The sequence below is a fragment of the Nanorana parkeri genome, unplaced genomic scaffold (assembly GCF_000935625.1).
Source record: "Nanorana parkeri isolate BGI_ZX_2015 unplaced genomic scaffold, ASM93562v1 scaffold78, whole genome shotgun sequence".
Classification (NCBI taxonomy): Eukaryota; Metazoa; Chordata; class Amphibia; order Anura; family Dicroglossidae; genus Nanorana; species Nanorana parkeri.
This window is the reverse complement of record NW_017306346.1, coordinates 1,380,210-1,398,971: the sequence shown is the minus strand read 5'-3', so window position 1 is coordinate 1,398,971 and position 18,762 is coordinate 1,380,210. Positions and strand designations below refer to the sequence as shown.

Genomic DNA, 18,762 nt, shown 5'->3' with positions numbered 1-18,762 from the left:
TATATATATATAAAAAAAATACACATTCACTTTGCCCTGAACGGTTGACGTGACAGTATCTCTTTAAGATTTAAACCATGTAAGTAAAAGGTGACCATTTTAAGCACCCCTGACAGTATAAGAATTGAATGATAATTGAAATGCTTCACCTGTTGAAATGAACACAGCGTACCTTATGAATACAGAGAATGTTACTGACTTCCATTGCAGAGTAGTAGAGTCCTTTTTTATAGAGTATTATCAAATGTTCAGGAATCGGCAAATGATCAGGTAATTGCACAGGTCAATCCAGACAGCGAATGTGTTTCCTAAATGTGGCAAGCCATAGGTACATGATGGCCAAGCAAATAAATGATTAGTATAAATATATCTGTGTGTGTGTGTGTGTGTGTGTGTGTGTGTGTGTGGTAATTGTAGGTGGAACCATTACATACCAGAGTAAAAGAGCAGAAATTATTTTTGTTAACCTAATTGGTTGCCACCATGTAAAATAATTTTCCTCCAAGCAATTTGCTGTCTGTGTATTATCTCTCTCTGACCCTAACTCAGTGTGACATCTTGTTTTAAATTAATGTACTGCACAGATTTAGTATTAGAAATTATGAAAATTGCTCTCCTTCTTTAACGTCTGTACAGTAGCTTAGAGTTCTTTACTCCCACACATTCACACCAGCTCTTGTTTAACAGTCACCCATGTACTAAGGCCGTATTAACACCTGTGCACCTTCATTGCAGTTCATATGTTTTATAAAGGATTGGGGCACCTATCCAGCAAGTACTTATTCCTGCCAACCCCTACCTCTGCGTTATCTCTCAAGAAATGTTGTGAGCTGATCTTCCTGTGGTCTCTGATTGTGTACAAGGAGATTATGGCAATGAGGAGGGGAGAGGGGATGAGGAGAGGTCTGTGTTCTTTATAATGCACCAGAAAAAGAAGAAGGCAGGCCTGACAACACATGCTTAGCAATTCAGAGCCAAAATACACTTTGTTGTCATGTCAAAATGGAATAAAGGAGCCCACTATATTTCTGGCACAACAACAGTTATTGTTCTGTGCTTGCAGCGTTAGGGAATCTACGTGTATTCCAGAGAGGTACTAAATATGTTTGTTTTTTAAATTTTGCCTTGACCTCTCTTATTTGCTCCCCTTCATCCTGGGAAATATACTATCAAAAGTATTTTGTTATATCTCAGCAATAAGTGCAAAAAATATGTGTTGGTGTTGTTAGAAATTCAGAGCTTTCTAGGGTCCCTGTCCAAACCTCCTGTTTTTTTCTTATACCTGATTTGCCCTCCTAGATGTTATCTTGGACTACAGATCAATTACTGCTTATATTATGGACATGAGAAGAAGAGATTTAATAGTTTAGCAAAAGACAACTGGGCAGAACCGACACACAAATGCTGTGTGCTGTCAGTCCACAATAGAACCTTAAAGTGACATTAAAGTCTAAATGTTTTTCCCTCCCCTCAATGTTAGTGTCAGCACTTACCTTAAATGGTGTCTCTTAATCCGATCTTCTTTCCTGTCCTTATCAGCCTTCTCTCCAGTGCTGCTGCGGGTCTCCGATCCAGCGCTGACTCCTCTGTGCTTGCTGGCACTTCCTGTCCCACGGTGTCTGCATGCGGGTGCACGCTGTCCATAGACTTACCTTCTGCCCCTCCTTATCTCCTGGCCGAAAATCTGAACTGTGCATGCGGTCGCCCCAAGATCCTTTGCTGCCGCCCGTGATTTTTCAGATTTTCGGACGGGAGCGCACGGCGAAAACACAGGTACGTTTAAACCTGTTTCAAAGGTTTAAAAAAAAAAAAAGTTTTTGCATATATCTACTGCTTGCTAGCAGTAGGTATATGCAAAAACACCTGTGGCTTTAATAACCCTTTAATAGCTGAGTGCATTTGTGACAGATTAGCATGCATTTCTCAGTACTTGCAGGATCTTTAAACAACAGAAGAGAATTTGAATGTACGGCATATGTTTTTTTGTGGACCGCCACACACTATAATACAGCAGTGCCTATGTTTAGCTTGTCGTGCATTTGGTTGACTGCTATTATTCTCTATTGTGGTTGCCTATCCTCAACTCCGTACATGCACTGGTAACACTCCTATCTAACATATCTTGGTGAAAAATGTTGGCTGACCTTGTGCATTATCCTGGACAGTAGCAGATACTGTCTTGAGGCAGGGATAGGCATGTACTTGAAAGTAAAATAACATTGTGTTTGTCTGTGTCAGTGACTTGAGACACTGTTTAGTTAATTTCCTGGCAGTGGACAATCACGAGCAGCTTAAAGCATATCTAAACCCAAAAACTTTTTATAGTGCAGCTCTTCATTCCTTTGATGCGGTGGCTTTATTAGTTTTTCAGCCTTTGCTTCCCTTTATTTTCACCTAGTAATCATGTGAATAACACCCTTCCTGTCCCTTTATGTCTACACTCATTTCTCCTTTGTATCTGTGAGGGCAACCATGGTTGTCACACAAGTTGGACTTGAAACATGTCTGGCTTTGTTCATCTCCATTACATGGTGGACTTTATTTCACTTTGTTCGAGCCACAACTAACCTTATAAATAAAGACTTCGCATTAGCAGTGCCAGGTTCGAATCACAGCCAATAAATTTTGATTGCTTCAGGCTACACCGAAGATGCAGCTCCAAAGAAATAATGGAACCTAAAAACAGTTAACACATTCCTCAGAGCAATGCACGGTGCCTCTCAATAGCTGAACCCTAATATTGCATTGTTGTTTTTTTTTTCTGGGGCATAATATAGTACTTTACCAATTGTTAGATTTTGAGGCACTTATGAAATAGTGAAGGTATGGCTTGACTTTTTTGTTACTAGATGGAAGCATTTAAATCAAAGGTAAAATAGTTATTTATTCTGGAATTTCCTTTAAGAGAAACAGTCAGAAATGTGTCTTTTTGTAAAATAGTAAATTTTCACTCCTAAATTGTTATAATAGTGCAACCGTACCTCCCAGGAGAGTGGTATTCTCTCTAACAGAGGGAAACTGTCAGACTTGTTAGTTGGGCTATAAGGAGGATGGATGAAGGTTAGCCTGTCACCTACCTGAGCTCATGGCTCATAGCCGGCACTCTGTCCTGGCTGCTGGAGGATAAAACTCAACTAAAAAAATAATTTGTTTTCTTTAATGTAATCCTGACAGCACCTTTGTTAGAAGACAGATTTTTGAGTGAGTGTTATCAACACTGACACTTAACCTGACACTTCTGCTCTAACGAAGAGAATACAAGTAAATAACTGCAATTTAAATAATTTCCGAGAAGTGAGGTTGCACTGGTATAACAACTGAAGAAATGGGAGTTTTTTAATGATTTTTTTTTTGCATTAATATCACGTGACTCTGGAATAATGTTAATGTTGCCATTGATTTGTTTCCACAGATGACCCTGGAAACACAAGATTGCTTTCACAAGCTGCTAGTGTCATCAATGAATTTCCTGAATATGGGACAACAGAGCCTAGAGAAAATGACACATTCAAAGGCAATCAAGGACATGTAATTGAACCAACACAATGTATAGAAGAAAAAAGAGACCTTCACAAGTCCAGCCCCGTACTGTATAATGACCATTTAACAGAACAATCTGAACAATGTTTACATGACAATTTAAAGAGTGGGACCCAACATTTGACAGATGGTGCAGACAGCAACTGTTCAACAGTGCAAGAGCTCAACCCACAGACAGGATGTACTTTGACTGTCAATATAGAGAACATTGCGGATAATCCTATTATCCTAAGTACTCAGACAGCAGAACAAATTGAAAAAGTAATGGTTCCAGGTCAGGAGGACACCCCATATACTCCCATAGCACCTGTTCCTCAGGATAAAAAGTGTTATTTATATGTACAAAGAGAGTTGGCAGCAATCTCAGAAGAGGAAACTCTCTCAGAATCCTCACTATCACAAATCACTGAGATTGCTGACTATTCAAGATCACAACATAGTAATATTTCCTCCTCAACAACAACTATCATGGATAACAGCAATGTTGAAGAAGAAAGTACTCTCATAACCAGAATGAATAATGAAGAGAATAATGACTCAGCTCAGACACAATCTCCTATGCCAATATGTGTTGAAAATTCTGCTATTAATGGTATTGATACAGCAACGGTACAGACACAAATGGTGGTTGGGTGCAGGGACACTTTACCGACTACAGCTGATGAAAAGCAAAATGATACAACGTCCCTCATAGCTGCAGGAACAAACAGTTACATTCCAAACCTTGAGAGGACTAGTGGCATAATGGGAACACCTTTGTCATCTGTAATTCAGAGACCTAGAAGTGTTTCTGACACCTGTCAGTATCAGGATGGGTTAGACAATGAAGTTTTCGTAAAGGATTCAGATCCTGGTGAAGCTAATGTGGAACATGTTCGATCTTTCAAGAGGTGAGGTATAAAGATGCAGGGAAAGTTTCAGGGGAAAATGCCTGAAAAAATTCTATTCAGGTGACAAGTGGTTCATCTATAAATTATGAGCACTACAGGTACCCCACAGGGTTTGTGGAAAATTCATCAGTTGAGTTTTCAGTCAGTAGAGATATTTGTTCTTCCACATGAGTGTAACCTTGTGGTTCACAAAACAGTAAAATAACACCCCTACTAACATGTCTCACAGTAGCATAGGCTGATGTTAATGTTTTTTTTAAAAATATTTATTTTATTGAGTTTTCAAATTTCACATATCATACAAATACAAATAACAAACATAATTCATTCCCGCACATTTAACATAACACCTATAGTAAGAATCATCTCAATTATTTTCTGTAGTTCCCTCCATATTCCTACTTCCTTAAAACAAGTGACATATAACACTAAAACCCTAACACCTTTCTTCCTCCCCCTCCCCCCCAAAACAGACATTCCCACACAATCAAGGGTATCAGGGGTGTTGTAAGTATAATTAATCGCTAGGAAGGAAGTGAAAAGAACAAAAGGAAGAGAAGGAACGTCAAGTTAGAGCAGGTATCAACTCAGGATAAGATAATCCAACGTTAGGCTTCTTTTGGTTTTACCCCTATAAAAATCTAAGAATCTCTTGTGAGCTCATGAAATCCCTCCATGGGCTCCACCTCTCCCCAAATAGCGTGTGTCTATTATATGAGCGGGCTATGAGCTCTTCAGATCGCATTACGTTATTTAGTTCTTCCACCCATTCCGATATCTGGGGAGAGGTGGTTGACTTCCAATGTCTGGGTATTACTGCCCTTGCAGCTGCAAGGATTGGGCCCAATAGGCTTTTTTTTCTTGCATTGGACGGACCATGGTGTAGAGATAGCAGAGCCACCTCAGCTGTCTCCAAACCATGGAGTCCCGTTAGCTCTTGTGCTATATCCAAGATTGATTTCCAGTAAGATCTTATCATCTTACACGACCACCAAATATGCATCATCGTCCCATCTTCTACAAAACACCTCCAACACAACTTGGAACTTTTAGGGTTCATCTTGTATAAGTTATATGGGCATCTATACCATCTTGTTAGTACTTTGAAGTTTCTTTCCTGTGTTAGGGCAGAGATACTTGATTTGAAAGTTAGAGAAAAGATCTTCCTCCACTCCTCCTCTGTAAATACATGACCTAACTCTTATTCCCACACTTTAGTATAATAGGGCAATGTTGGAAACATCTGTTTTAATATTAGATTATACAACTTAGACACCATGTGTTTATCGCCTACTTTATTTAAACATATCTCTTCAAAAGCGGTTAAATCTCTAAGCACTCCATCTTCCGAAGGGAAGCCATCATAGAAGTGCTTCAATTGGAGGTACTCCAGCCATCTACCCTTATTTAATTGGTTCATCGGGAGTAATTCCGAGAGTGGTCGTATTCCTTTCTCTTTGTATACAATGCCATGATCTTTGATACTAGGAGAGTCGGTATTCCTATCTGCTCTAGAGATGTTTTAATAAAGTTCCAATCAACCCTGTCGAAGGCCTTCTCTGCGTATAGAGATAGTAGACACAGAGGGGTTTTCCTCGACTGAGCTTGTTGGATCAGGGAAATAGTTTTAATAGTATTATCCCTCGCCTCTCGCCCGGGAACAAAACCTGCCTGCTCTGGGTGGATTATTTCCTGTAAGTATGGTTGTATGCGTAAAGCCAGAATTTTTGCGTAGATTTTCATGTCTACATTTTATTAATGATATCGGCCTGTAACTCGAACACTGTATGTGGTCCTTTTTATCCTTGTGTATCAATGTTATATAGGCCTCTTGGCTCTGACTTGGGAACCCGCTCCCCTCACCAATGGAATTAAACACTTCCAGTAGTATTGGGGCCAGTTCTCCAGCAAATTGTCTATAAAAGACGCCCGTTAGCCCATCGGGGCCTGTGCTTTCCCCCCCGGTAATGAGTGAATCACTTCTATGATTTCTCTCAACAAAAATGGAGTGTCCAATTTATCAATTGCTTCATTATCCAATCTAGGCAGGGGTGTCTGGTGTACATAGTCCAGTTTGTCCTTTTGTTCCTCTCTCCCCTCTTTTCCTGTGGCATTTTCCCTAAGGTTATATAGGTTATTGTAATAGTTATGGAATGCTTCAGCGATCTCCTCTGAAGAATTAACTATGCCCTTATGTTTACAATTAATTTTTGGGATATATGTTCGGGCCTGTTGCTCTTTTATCGAGCGTGCCAAATGCCGACTACTTTTGTTTCCAAATTCGTAGGTAGTTCGCTTCACTATATCCTTATATCTTTGGTACCCCAGATCTAGTCTTTGATGTAATTCAATTCTTTTTTGCTGAAGACTATTATAGACTTTTATATCTACATTCTTTTTGTGTTGGCTTTCAAGTTGCTGTATATCTTCTATAAGTGATTTGATTTCAAGTTCTTTTCTCTTTTTTAAGCGTGTTCCGTGGGAAATAAGTATTCCTCGTATTACCCCTTTCAGGGTTTCCCATTTTATTGATCGTGCCGTGTCATTTTTATGGTCTATTAGGAAGTTTACAATGCCTTGTCTAATAGCTTCTTTTATAGAGTCATCTTGTATTAAGTTTTCATTTAATCTTCATGTCGCATTAAGCTGCATGGTATTCGGCGGTGTAATCGTGAAAAATATGGGTGCATGGTCTGACCATATTTGGACTCCTATGTCTGCTTTTATCTGCCAACTAATTAAACAATGAGACCCATAAAAAATTGGTCTATGCGACTGTATGACATATGTGATGGTGAGTAACATGTGTAATTTCTAGCTCTAGGATGTAAAATACGCCAAATATCCACCAGCTGTAGATTCTGTAGGCGTTGTTTTAATCTATTAAGCTGGGTATATGGTATATGAGCTGTACCTTTAGACGTATCTACTTTAGGGTCCATTGTCAGATTAAAGTCCCCCCCTACGAACAGAATTCCTTCCATAAAGTTTCTCAAAAGGTTGAGTATCTTTACTAGTACCCTCATCTGACCTTTATTTGGCAGATAAATATTAACAAGTGTGTACTGTTTATCAAATATTTTACATTTAACAAAGAGGAAACGCCTTTCATCGTCCCCCTGCTCCTGAATATCTACTACTGGTAATGTGGTGTGGAAACCTATAGCCACACCTCGGGATTTACTCTGAGTGTAGTTACTCATATGCCATTTAGGATAATATCCCGTAGATTATGTTCTACCCCCTTCTTTCTATCCCAGCCAATCCTCCTCCTTGACATAAAAAAAAACACAGGATACAAAACACTAATAACAACAACAGCAGCCACGAGTCAATCATCCCTACTAGAATCTGGCCTCCGTAAATTACAGGGCCTTTGCCAGTTGTACCGGCTTCTATTCTCGGGAGGTAGCTCTAGCATCGGTGAGTCCCATGCCATTTTTCCTTTTCCATTTCTTTCCCCTGCTTTTCTCTTGTTCTTATTATCTTACTTTTATTAATTTATACCTTTTATATATTTTATTTTATTTTGGGTGTCTCATATATTCCTTTGTTTCCTTTGTTTCCGCTCCCTCCTCTACCTTCCTTCTTAACTTGAGCTACCACTAGTTTTCCAACTAATGTAGATTGATGTAGATTGGAGTCACCCCTCCATGGTGTTTTTTTTTTTTTTTTGAAAAACATTTTTTATTTTCAGCATAAAAAATAAGTACAGCAGGAAAACAGGGACATGTTGCAATGATACAGAAACATTGAGGCAGATTGTTCAAGATAGTATGTCATACTGCATAAGCATCCCTAAGGGTATCCTTTAATGTTTGCCCCTGATACACAAGGAATCAAAGTGAGCAGGGAGGACTGCAAGATTTCCCCGAATACCTAGTACATCGCTTAGTGTCTGACTTTTTAAAGTCGATCAACAAGATAAACAAAATACAAACAGTAACAAAAGTAATAATCTCAACTACCGCTCCAATTCGATTCGCACTGTTCCCATCAAGGGTCCTAATCATAGGGTAATAAGGACATATAGGTGTTGTAATACTAATAATCGGTTTTACAAGCGTCGTTCCAGTTTCCGAAAGAAAGAGGGGGGAGGGGGGAATCTGGTCTCCAGTGTTAGTCTATACATGTAAACTTAGTTACCTGTATAGATAGTGTGTCGGGGTTGTCCCAGTGTCGTGGATAATGGCATAGCCGCATTATATGGGTGCAAGCTGTGGGAGCATAAAGTTATGCCTGTGATGAGGAAAATAACCATAGCTCTCTAGTTTGTAATTGATAGTTGATCCTGGAGGCGGCACGTAGAGAACTCAAAGGGTGCAAGCAGACTTTCCCTTTCGGAGGGGGAGAAAGAGAAAGTGATAAATGGCATCCATTTATCGTAGAATCTGGTTACCCCTCTCTCGTTCTGTAAGTTTAAAGTAGCGTCCAGCCTGTCTAAATAAAATAGATCCCTCAGGTCATCTCGGAGTCTTTTTAGCGTGGGAGGGAGGGGAGATAGCCACTCTCTTAGAATACACCTCCTAGCCACCAGTAAAGAAATGCTTATCCACTGTTTTACTGAGCGACCACAGGTGATTGGGGCATTTGTGGATGTGTCCCAATAGTTGAATATGAACAGAAGGATCTCCGGCTGAGTCCTTTGGCCGGTCACCGAGTTGACAAAGTTCGCAACCTTGTCCCAAAAGGACTGGATCTGTGGGCATTCCCATAGACAGTGGAATAAGGAGGCTGCCTCCAGTTTGCACTTGGGGCAGTGATCTAGGTAGATGTTATTCCGGTTTTGTTTGAATTTAATTTGAAAGGCGTAGTAGGCCCTGTGCATAATTTTAAATTGCGTTTCCCTCCATTGTTCATTAGGTAATATTTTGCAAAGTGAGCGATAACCTTGTATTATTTTCTCCACAACGTCCTCTGTTGGGACGTCTTTTTCCCATTTAGTGAGATTGGATTTTGAAAGAGGGGGTAGGGCCGCTTGGCGCAGGTGTGGGTATAGGAATGAAATGGAATTAGTAGTGGGGGAAAGGATAGTGTCCATTGGTGATTTGGTTAGTAATTTGGGGACATTAGGATTCAGTTGCTTAATGTGGGCTATGGTTTGCAAAAAGTGGAGGAAATCTTGGCACGGGATCCCATAGGAGGATTGAAATTCTGCGAATGACAAGGGTTTTTTGAGGTGAGTGTTCAGAAAGTTAGTGAAATGGGATATCCCCTTCGTTTCCCACCTAGTGAAGACCTCATACTCCTCCCCCTGTGGGAAGGAAGGGTTGCCTCTGAGGGACAGATGCTTGGAAAAGAACGGGTTTAATTTCAGCAATTTGTGCGTTTCTCTCCAAGCAATGATGGTGTCCCTTAGGAGTATATTAGATCGTATTTGCTGAGGTAGGGTGGAGAGGGGGCAATGGAGGAGGGAGGATAGCCTCCAAGGATGCACCATTTCCGATTCCAGTAGGAAATTGGAGTAACGTGACGAGGAACATACCCAGTCAACAGAATGGCGAAGCAGGCAAGCCAAGTTATAAAGTCTGAGGTCTGGAAAGGCCATGCCTCCCTCATCCCTAGGTAAGCTGAGTTTTTTGAGCGATATTCGCGCCCTCTTCCCCTGCCATATGAATTGTAGGAAGGCCGAAGTAATGGCCTGCACATCCTTGTGTTTCAAGAGGAGAGGGAGTGTTTGCATTGGATAAAGAAGTCTTGCAAAGGGGATCATTTTGACAAGGTGGATTCTACCAAACAGTGACAGGGGTAAATCTTTATAAAGGAGCAGTTCTTTCTGTATTTTTTGGATAATGGGGGGATAATTCAAGTTGTAGAGAGAGGATGGAGTTTTACCAATAAGTAGGCCCAGGTATTTGATATGCTGTTTGGCTACAGTAAAGGTATTCATAGTGGAGAGCGAAAGGGTGGCTGGCGAGGTAAGGGGGAGGACTTCAGTTTTGGATATGTTTATGGCTAGGCCTGAAAATTTGTGAAAGTGGGCAAAAGTGTTTTGGATCAAGGGAATGTCATGAGATGGGTCAGAGGAGAATAGGACTATATCATCAGCGAAAAGCATGATTTTAAGTTTGTGCGTTTTGAAGTGGATTCCGGAGAGTTGTTCGTGATTTTGAAAGTAAAGTGATAGAGGTTCCAAAGAAATATTAAATAATAAGGGGGATAGGGGGCATCCCTGTCTGGTGCCTTTCTTCAAAGGAAAACTATCCGAGGCGAACCCCGGGGTGAGTATTCGGGCACAGGGGGAAGCATACAGTGTCGATATAAAGGTCTGAAAAGGGCCAGAGAACCCCATTTTCTCCAGGACTTTGAGAAGCCATGAGGATTGGATGTTGTCAAAGGCCTTCTCTGCATCGATCGAGATCAATGCTAGAGGAATATTCGGATGTTGTTTTGCATATTCTAGCGCTGTCAACACCTTGCGGATGTTGGCCACCGCCGAACGTCCCTTGACAAATCCAACCTGAGCAGGGGATATTAATTGAGGCATAATTTTAGCTAGGCTGTCAGCAACTATCTTGGATAACAATTTAGCATCTGTGTTTATGAGGGATATCGGCCGGTATGAGTCCGGTATAGTAGGGTCTCTGCCTTTCTTGGGTATCACTTTAATGTGAGCTTCCTGGCCTGTTTTCATGTACTCACCCCCTCTCCAGATGCCATTAAAGACTTCGAGCAAAGTGGGTGTTACGTGGGCTTGCATCATTTTGTAAAATTCGTAAGTATATCCGTCTGGGCCTGGGGATTTACCATTGGTCGTGTTTTCCTCCTGTGATATGTCAGCATTGAGATAGGAGAGGTCGTCCTTTGAGATTTTTGGAAGGGTTGTAGAGTTTAGAAATGATTCACCAAGGTCTGTATCTACGGGTGTAGAGGAGTATAATGTAGTGTAATTTTTTTCCAAAGTGGCATTAATGAGTTTAGGGTTTGTGACCAAGGTCCCTGTTTCTGTGCGTAGGGATGGTATGTGTGAGTTGTAGGATCTTGGTTTCATTAGGTTGGCCATTAGTTTCCCTGGCTTGTTCCAAAATTTGTGGAAATGTAGTTTAGATTGGGATTGATAGAATGTTTGCTGCTGGGCGGACCACCATTCAAAGTCCTTTTTGGCTTTTTTCCAGAGGGTACTATGTGCGGGCGAGGGATGTGATGAGTAAGTCAATTGGGCTTGTCTAAGGGAGAAGCTAGCCTTGAGGAATTGTGTCTTAGTATGTCTCTTTTTGGCCCCTACATAAGACATAATCGTGCCCCTGAGAACCACCTTCGCCGCCTCCCAGAAAAGATTTGGGCTGGCAGTGTGTTGCGCATTGAAGGACTGGTATTCCCTCCAGGCTTCCAATAGTGTTGAGTGGAGAGCTGTGTCGTTGACTAAGTGGGAGGGGAAGCGCCATAAAAACGCGTCTCCTTTTGGTATGGAGGAGTGTAGTTGGAGTAGCAGGGGAGCATGATCTGATATGGCAATGGGCAGAAGTCGGGCCTCTCCAACCAGTGTGTCTAAGGGAGCTGATGCGAGGAAATAGTCTATCCTGGCGAAAGATTTGTGTGCGTCAGAGAAGTGAGTGAATTCCTTTTCCAGAGGGTTGCGGACTCTCCAGGTATCTACAAGGTTCAACGCTTTCGACATCTGGAACAAAGTCGTGGGAGGAGTTTTGGTGCAATCCGACTGTGTATAGGTCGGTCCCGACCTGTCTTCGCTCAACACCATTACTGAATTGAAATCTCCTCCCAAGAGTTTGTGTGGGTTTCCGTCTTGTAGGATCCAAGTGGTAATCTCCTGAAAATAAGAGGCCGTAGGTGCATTGGGGAAGTAGAGATTATATAGAGAAATGGTTTTATCTTGCAATTTGACCGTCACCCGTAGTTTACGGCCGCCAGGGTCCGTCTCGGTGTGTAGTATAGAGTAGTCAAGGGATTTGTGGAATAAGACGGCCACCCCTCCTTTCCTTCCTACCGCTGGGGAGCTCAACACCTCTCCTACCCACAATTTGCGTAGGCGCTGAGCTTCTGTTAGAGGGAGATGTGTCTCCTGTAGGAGAACTACATCTGGTTTGAATTTGTTAAGGTGCCGGAGCACCATCATGCGCTTAGCAGGGGAGCGCAGGCCATTGACATTCCAGGAGATCACACGTATATCCCGAGACATAAGGTCATATCAAATCTCTTATAGTGAGTATACATTTTTATCGTCAGAGTGGCATAGCCGGTTACATATACAATTAACAGGAGTTCAAAGGAATTCCTAGAGATGTGAAAAACATGTAGACTCGACCGAGCATTCACATAGCAAAGACACCTTAGAGGGAAGATGAGTGGGCACAGCGCGATGGAACTACCCCATGGAGGAGAGGCAAGTCTCAAAACCAGCACACGGAGCTTAGGATCGGTAGTGATATTTGTATGGCCAACTGGGCCAAAGAGTGTAAGGAAGCAAAACTTAACATTTAAAAACCAAAAAGAAAACCAAACTAAAAACCATGAGCTAACAATACGTGACTTCGCTTTTTTCCTGAAAAGCGTGGCAGAGCATTCCTGGGCGCTCCGCTAGACCAGGGCCTAGGACGGTGACAGTCAGGCACAAAAAATCCAGAGCCCCGCACAAGTGTCCAACATTAAAGCATATAAAACGTAAAAAACATATAAAAGGGAGGGCTTATCATTCCATATCGAAAACAGTATAAGAAAGAAAAAGTAGAAATGAGGTTGACAACTATCGGTGGAGCTATAGGTGCATGGATGGGAGCTAGGAAACTTGTGCCCCCCCCCCTGCAGAATGACGGGAGGATGCAGGGTCAGTGAATGTGAAGAAGAGACAAGTCGGATTACTCACGGACTCCATGGCTCACACATCAGTTGCTGTAGGCCGGTCAAGGATTCGGCTTGGAAATGAAATGAAAACGACCCCGTAGGAGGTCAACTACTCACTCCTTCGTCCGAGATGGCGGGTAGCGGACCAAAAATAAGGTGGAGTGTGCGCCGGAGACTTCCAGCAGGAGAGGGTGTGCGAGGACAGGATCATGGAGAATCCGAAGGGGTCATCGGGAGACGGGTCGCGGTTCTTCTCGCCGGGGTGGCGTGACGCGGGGGTTTAGGAGATCCGGATCCCTCCGAGGCTAACGGTTGGTCGGCAACTTGTTCCAGAAAGTGCATGGCTTCCATCGGATCCTGAAAAGAGCGTTGTTTGCCGTCTGCCGATTGAAAGCGCAGGGTGGCTGGGTAGGCTAGGGTGAACCGAACCTTCCGATTGTATAGAAGGGAGCAAGGTTTGGCAAACGCCTTCCTTTTTCTTGTGACCTCAGCCGAGTAATCGGCAAATATGAGGAGGCGATGATCATCAAGGTGAAGGCCTTTTTTGGCTCGAAAGGCTTGAAGGACCGCCAGACGATCGTTGTAATCTAGGAAGCGCACTATGATCGGACGAGGCGATTTGCGGTCAGGAGTCAGAGGGCCTACCCGATGTGCACGCTCGACCCTGCATGGGGTAGGGAGATCCAGCAAGTCCGGGATATTGTGCTCGCAAATGGTCGACAACCTGGATGAGTGGTAGGATTCCGGGAGGCCGATGATCCGTAAGTTGTTGCGTCGGGATCGGTTTTCCAGGTCCTCAACACGGTCCATCAGGTGTTGAATATGGCGATGGGCAGCATTGATTTAAGAGGAGGATGTTTCCGTTCCCTCTTCCAAGAGAACAATGCGGTTTTCCGTTTCGGTTATCCTCTGGGCCTGGCCTAGTAGCTCCTGTCGGAAGGCTTGTATGCCTTTTGATACCGCCTTATGAACAATGTCCTGTATAGTAGGCTTAAGAAGTTTCGCTACCTCTGCCGCAATCCGGCCGTGCTCAGACAGCGCCGGCATGTCATCGGCCGAGGAAGCGCTGATGTCTGGTCTTTCAGAGGCAGCGGCCATCTTGGAGGGCTGTGAGCGTTTGCCGCGGGTAGGGGTGGCTTTGCCACGGGGTGTATAGCGGCGCTTCGACAGAAATTTTTCCATACGGGTGTTGAGGTTGTACCTCAGAGTTGAACCGGGAGTGTGCAGGCTCGTTAGAGTAGGTTTTAATATCGATTATGGCCCTGGCCGCGCGGAAGCTCTTTCCTCCTCTGCTTCCACTACATCAGGCGCCGGAACCGGAAGTCTCCATGGTGGTTTTATACCTCGCCCCCCTTTCCTCCCTCTCCCCCACTCGCCCCCCCTCCCCTCCACCGCTCCCGGCCCGCGGGCACCTAATTGGTGCCCGTCTGGTCAGGGGCGGCAGGGAGGATCGGTCCAGAACGGGACAGAAGGAGAAGGGAAGAAAAAAAAAAATTATATATCGGCTTAGATGGATCAGGCCAATTTTCTATCTCCATATGTGATAGTCCAATTTGGGACATAAATATTTGTATATCATCTGGCGAACGGGTAACAGAGGTCCGACCATTTTTCTTGACACTTAAGTTAAAAGGGAACCCCCACCGATATTGGATTCCAGCTTCCCTCAATTTTTGCGTTATCGGGCGCATGGCCCTTCTCTTTGCTAGTGTCCTTCGTGATATATCAGGGAAAAGCAAGGTCCTCGCCCCCCTGTATTCCATATCGCCTCTCTCCCTTGCTTTACGCATTAGGAGATCTTTAAATTGCAACGTGTCCAACCTACAGAGTACATGGCGTGGCTGTGTCTGGTTTCCTACGTGGAAACTTGGTATACGCTGGACCCTGTCCATTGTTATCCGCTCAGCGGCACAGTCACCTGCATACATTTGAAAAATTTCCTGGACAGTCATTGGCAAATCACATTGTTCCACAGACTCAGGTATCCCCCTTATACGGATATTTTTCCGTCTCTGACGGTCTTCTAATTCATCTAATTTTGACCATAGGCTAATAACCTGGCTATGCAGCCCCGCAATATCATCTTGTGCCACTGATTGCGCTTCAATAACTGGCTGTACCACCACTTCAATAGCCTCCAGTCTCTTATGGAAGGAATGCAGATCTGATTTTAAATCTTCCATACCTGATTTGTGTGATTCTTCCAGCCTTTTAAAGCCTTGCTCCATACTTTCTCTTGACGGGAGTGTATTCAGGTATTTCCCCAACGTTGTAGATACTATCTCCTCCACCTCTTTCATTGAGAACTGTCGGGCTCCTGGATCTCTGTCCCCTTCACCGCCTCTGTATTTGCTCTGTCTGCGCTCACGAGTGCACTGCGGCGAGGCATGTCTGCCGTTCATCTCGCTCCTCTTGTCTCTTCCAGCCACTCTCTCTCGATGGACCTTCTCTCCCCGCTCACCGCTCGTAGGTAGATCGGCTGGAGAGACTGCGTTGCTCGACCCCGTCTCAGTCTCGGTGGTATCTGCTGAACGACAGGGGAGCGCGCCACCTCCACTACTGCTCAATCTGCGGAAGTAAGTTGTTGATGTTAATGTTATCAACACGAAGTAGAACAAAATTGCAGGACTGTAATCCCGAATTAAGAATGCTAATTATAAAAATGAATTATTTTGTACTGACACAGCCACTAATAAAGTTGAGACTTGAATTAGAAGAAGACATTAGGAAAACAAAAGTGAAAAACTTATTAATGGCTGTGGGTGGGCATACAGGGTCCTTCAGCCATTAATGCATGAGAGCCTGGCATGCACATATCCTCTCCAGCAATCATATACAGGTTTTTTTTCTTAGCAGCCGTATACACCATTCCCATTCCATGTCCCACAACAGCCATACACACAGAGGTCTCTTTTCCTTAGCAGATATGTATGCAGTTGTGTTTTCTCACAATAGTCACATACACAGTTCTTTTTCCCCACAATGCACATATACTGTATACAATTCTTTCGACCACAGATGCTGTACACACAGTTATCTCCCCCCTGAGTAGTTATAAACACAGATCTCACTGGTTCAATGAATATTGTGGAGTAAGCTTTGTGTAGTAGGGGTGTAAAAGAATCTTGCTTGGTAGCACAATCACTGGGGGCTGAGCTGTATACCCTGGGTTGCAGTCCTCACTGGTTGCATGGACCCAGTGGAGCAAGATGTCGATCTCACTGGTGGCATCGATAATGGGAAGTGAGCTGTGTGTTCTGTACTGCAGATTCCATGAAAAATGATCCTTTATATCTTTGTATACTGGTGGTTAGATCTCACCCACTGGTGAAATTACTATTTAGAAGTAGGCTGTGTGTAGTGGGAGTGGTGGCAAATATCTTGCTAGTGGTATGGTCGCCGTGGAGTGAGCTGTATGTGCTAAATTGCAGATCTCACTGGTAGCATGGATCCAGGGGAGTAAGATATGTTTGTTGAAGTTCAGATCTCCTGGTAGCATTGGTCCAAGGGTGTGAGATGTGTGTGTGTTGAAGTGAAGATTTCACTGGTAGCATGGGTAATATTTCACTGGTAGCATGGCTCTGGGAGAGTGAGATTTTTGTGTTGAAGTACAGATCTGACTGGTGACATGGATATAGGGGAGTAATGTGCTTGCTGGATACTTGGGAATGAGCTTTCAGTACTGGAGTGTAGAACTCATTGGTGAAAGGGATGTTGCGGAGTAATCTTTGTGCAACAGGAGTGCGGTGACATGGTGGGATTGTTATTGGGTTGTGAGCTGTATGAACTAGAGTTATATTAAAAGTAATCACATTGTGATCACTATTACCCAATGACTCCCCAATTACAATATCCTCGATTAACTCTGCATTATTAGTGACAATTAGATCTAAGATGGCATTTTTTCTGGTAGGAGTCTCCACCATCTGGTCCATGAAATTGTCGCGCAACATGTTTAGAAATCGCCCCGCCTTTGCCGAACCCGAAGTTCCATTGGCCCAATTGATGTCTGGGTAATTGAAGTCACCCATCAAGACTACATTGCCCTCTCTTCCAGCTATTCCAGCTTCACTAATGACATGGGTACTGGGGAGTGAGCTGTATGTACATAGGGACAAAGCTCATTGTGGTATGGATATTGGAGAATGTATTATATAAACTGGCTTCCCGTGCTGGATTCCTGACGTCTGGAAATGTATTGAAAGTACTAATAGGTGTTTCGTTTTTAGATAAGGATTTATTTATTATTATTATGACTAAGACCACTTTAAGAGTTGCACAGAAATGAAAATTTCAAAACCGAAACTAAACTGAAATGAAAAAAAAATCTCAGGTCGAAACCGAAAATGTTTTTTTCTAACTTTTAAAAACGTTCAAGTTCTATTAGCTCACTATAAGCTCCACCTCTGGGGTTTGGTCCAGTGCAGAAAGCTGAACCTCCACTTCATACTGTAGGAGAAAAAAAAAGGTAATTTCTTCCAAAAGGAGACAGATAGAGTAAGCTTTATGGAATTATATCAGTGATTTATACTGTAGCTTATCAAAATTCTTCACCTAATGGGTGTTTTCTGCATTTTAGCCTGACCAAAACATAACCTGCAGAAAAAATAGGATGCTAAGATATGTCAAAAACCCTGATACTTCTACAGTGTTCATCTGTAACTGCAACACCCACTGCTTAACTGGATCCATGCTTGGTAACACACATTTTGATGGTTTGAGTTTTGCATGTCTTTGAAGCATTTTAGTACACTTAAGCACATTAAAACACATGCAAAAGTGTGACTTTGGTTGAGCCTGTAGTGGCCAAAATATCTTGCACTTCTCATGAATAAAAGGGAAATGCTTTTACTTTGATGATGGCCTTGCTTATTGAGGTGCTGGAAAGATGATGAGTCTTTCGGTTATAGCATATATTAGGCACAAGGGCAAGGGAGTACTTTGTCTTTTGATTCCATGACTATGAAGTAGACAAGGTATGTACCCTACTCAACAGCAACATTAACCAGGACTACTTGGTATAGAGTAAGCAAGAGGTTTGGACTGGGAGTTGAGGCCTAGGGAACCTAGGGAAGATAGAGGTCTGGCACTGCATGTGTGCCCAGCAAGGTGTAAGGAGCAACAAGCAGTAAGCTAGGTATAACTTTGAGATCTATGGAGATGATAGTGAATGACGACTCATGCCTTCTCACCTAGATGTTACGTACTCTTGCATAGCAACCTGAGCACTATACTAACACTATACACTATATATGTTTTGCTGTGTTATACATACTCTACATGTCTCCATTGTACACACTCTGCTGTATAATATCTATACTGCTACTTTCTGTTGTTCATCCTCCCTAAAGAACATATTGTCTTCACTGACCCTTCTGTACTCAAATAACAATTATTTAGTGTATAAGGTATATATGGACGTGTCTGTAAATGGCACCAAAGAGCAGTATCTAAATATGCCCCAATGGTGATTGTCCTGGAAGTTGTTGTATTGTTAAAAATACAAGCACAACTGCACCAACCCCCCCCCCCC

The 18,762-nt window shown here is 42.9% G+C and overlaps 1 protein-coding gene across 1 annotated transcript in view; it reads left to right on the top strand.

Moving 5' to 3' along the window:
- The window catches only part of PSD3 (pleckstrin and Sec7 domain containing 3), a 405,283-nt gene that overhangs the window by 137,950 nt on the left and 248,571 nt on the right, over positions 1 to 18,762 (top strand). The window contains exon 3 of the mRNA XM_018576857.1: positions 3,413 to 4,430. Within this exon, the coding sequence (XP_018432359.1) occupies positions 3,413 to 4,430 (1,018 nt within the window). The remainder of the gene's footprint in view (positions 1 to 3,412; positions 4,431 to 18,762) is intronic.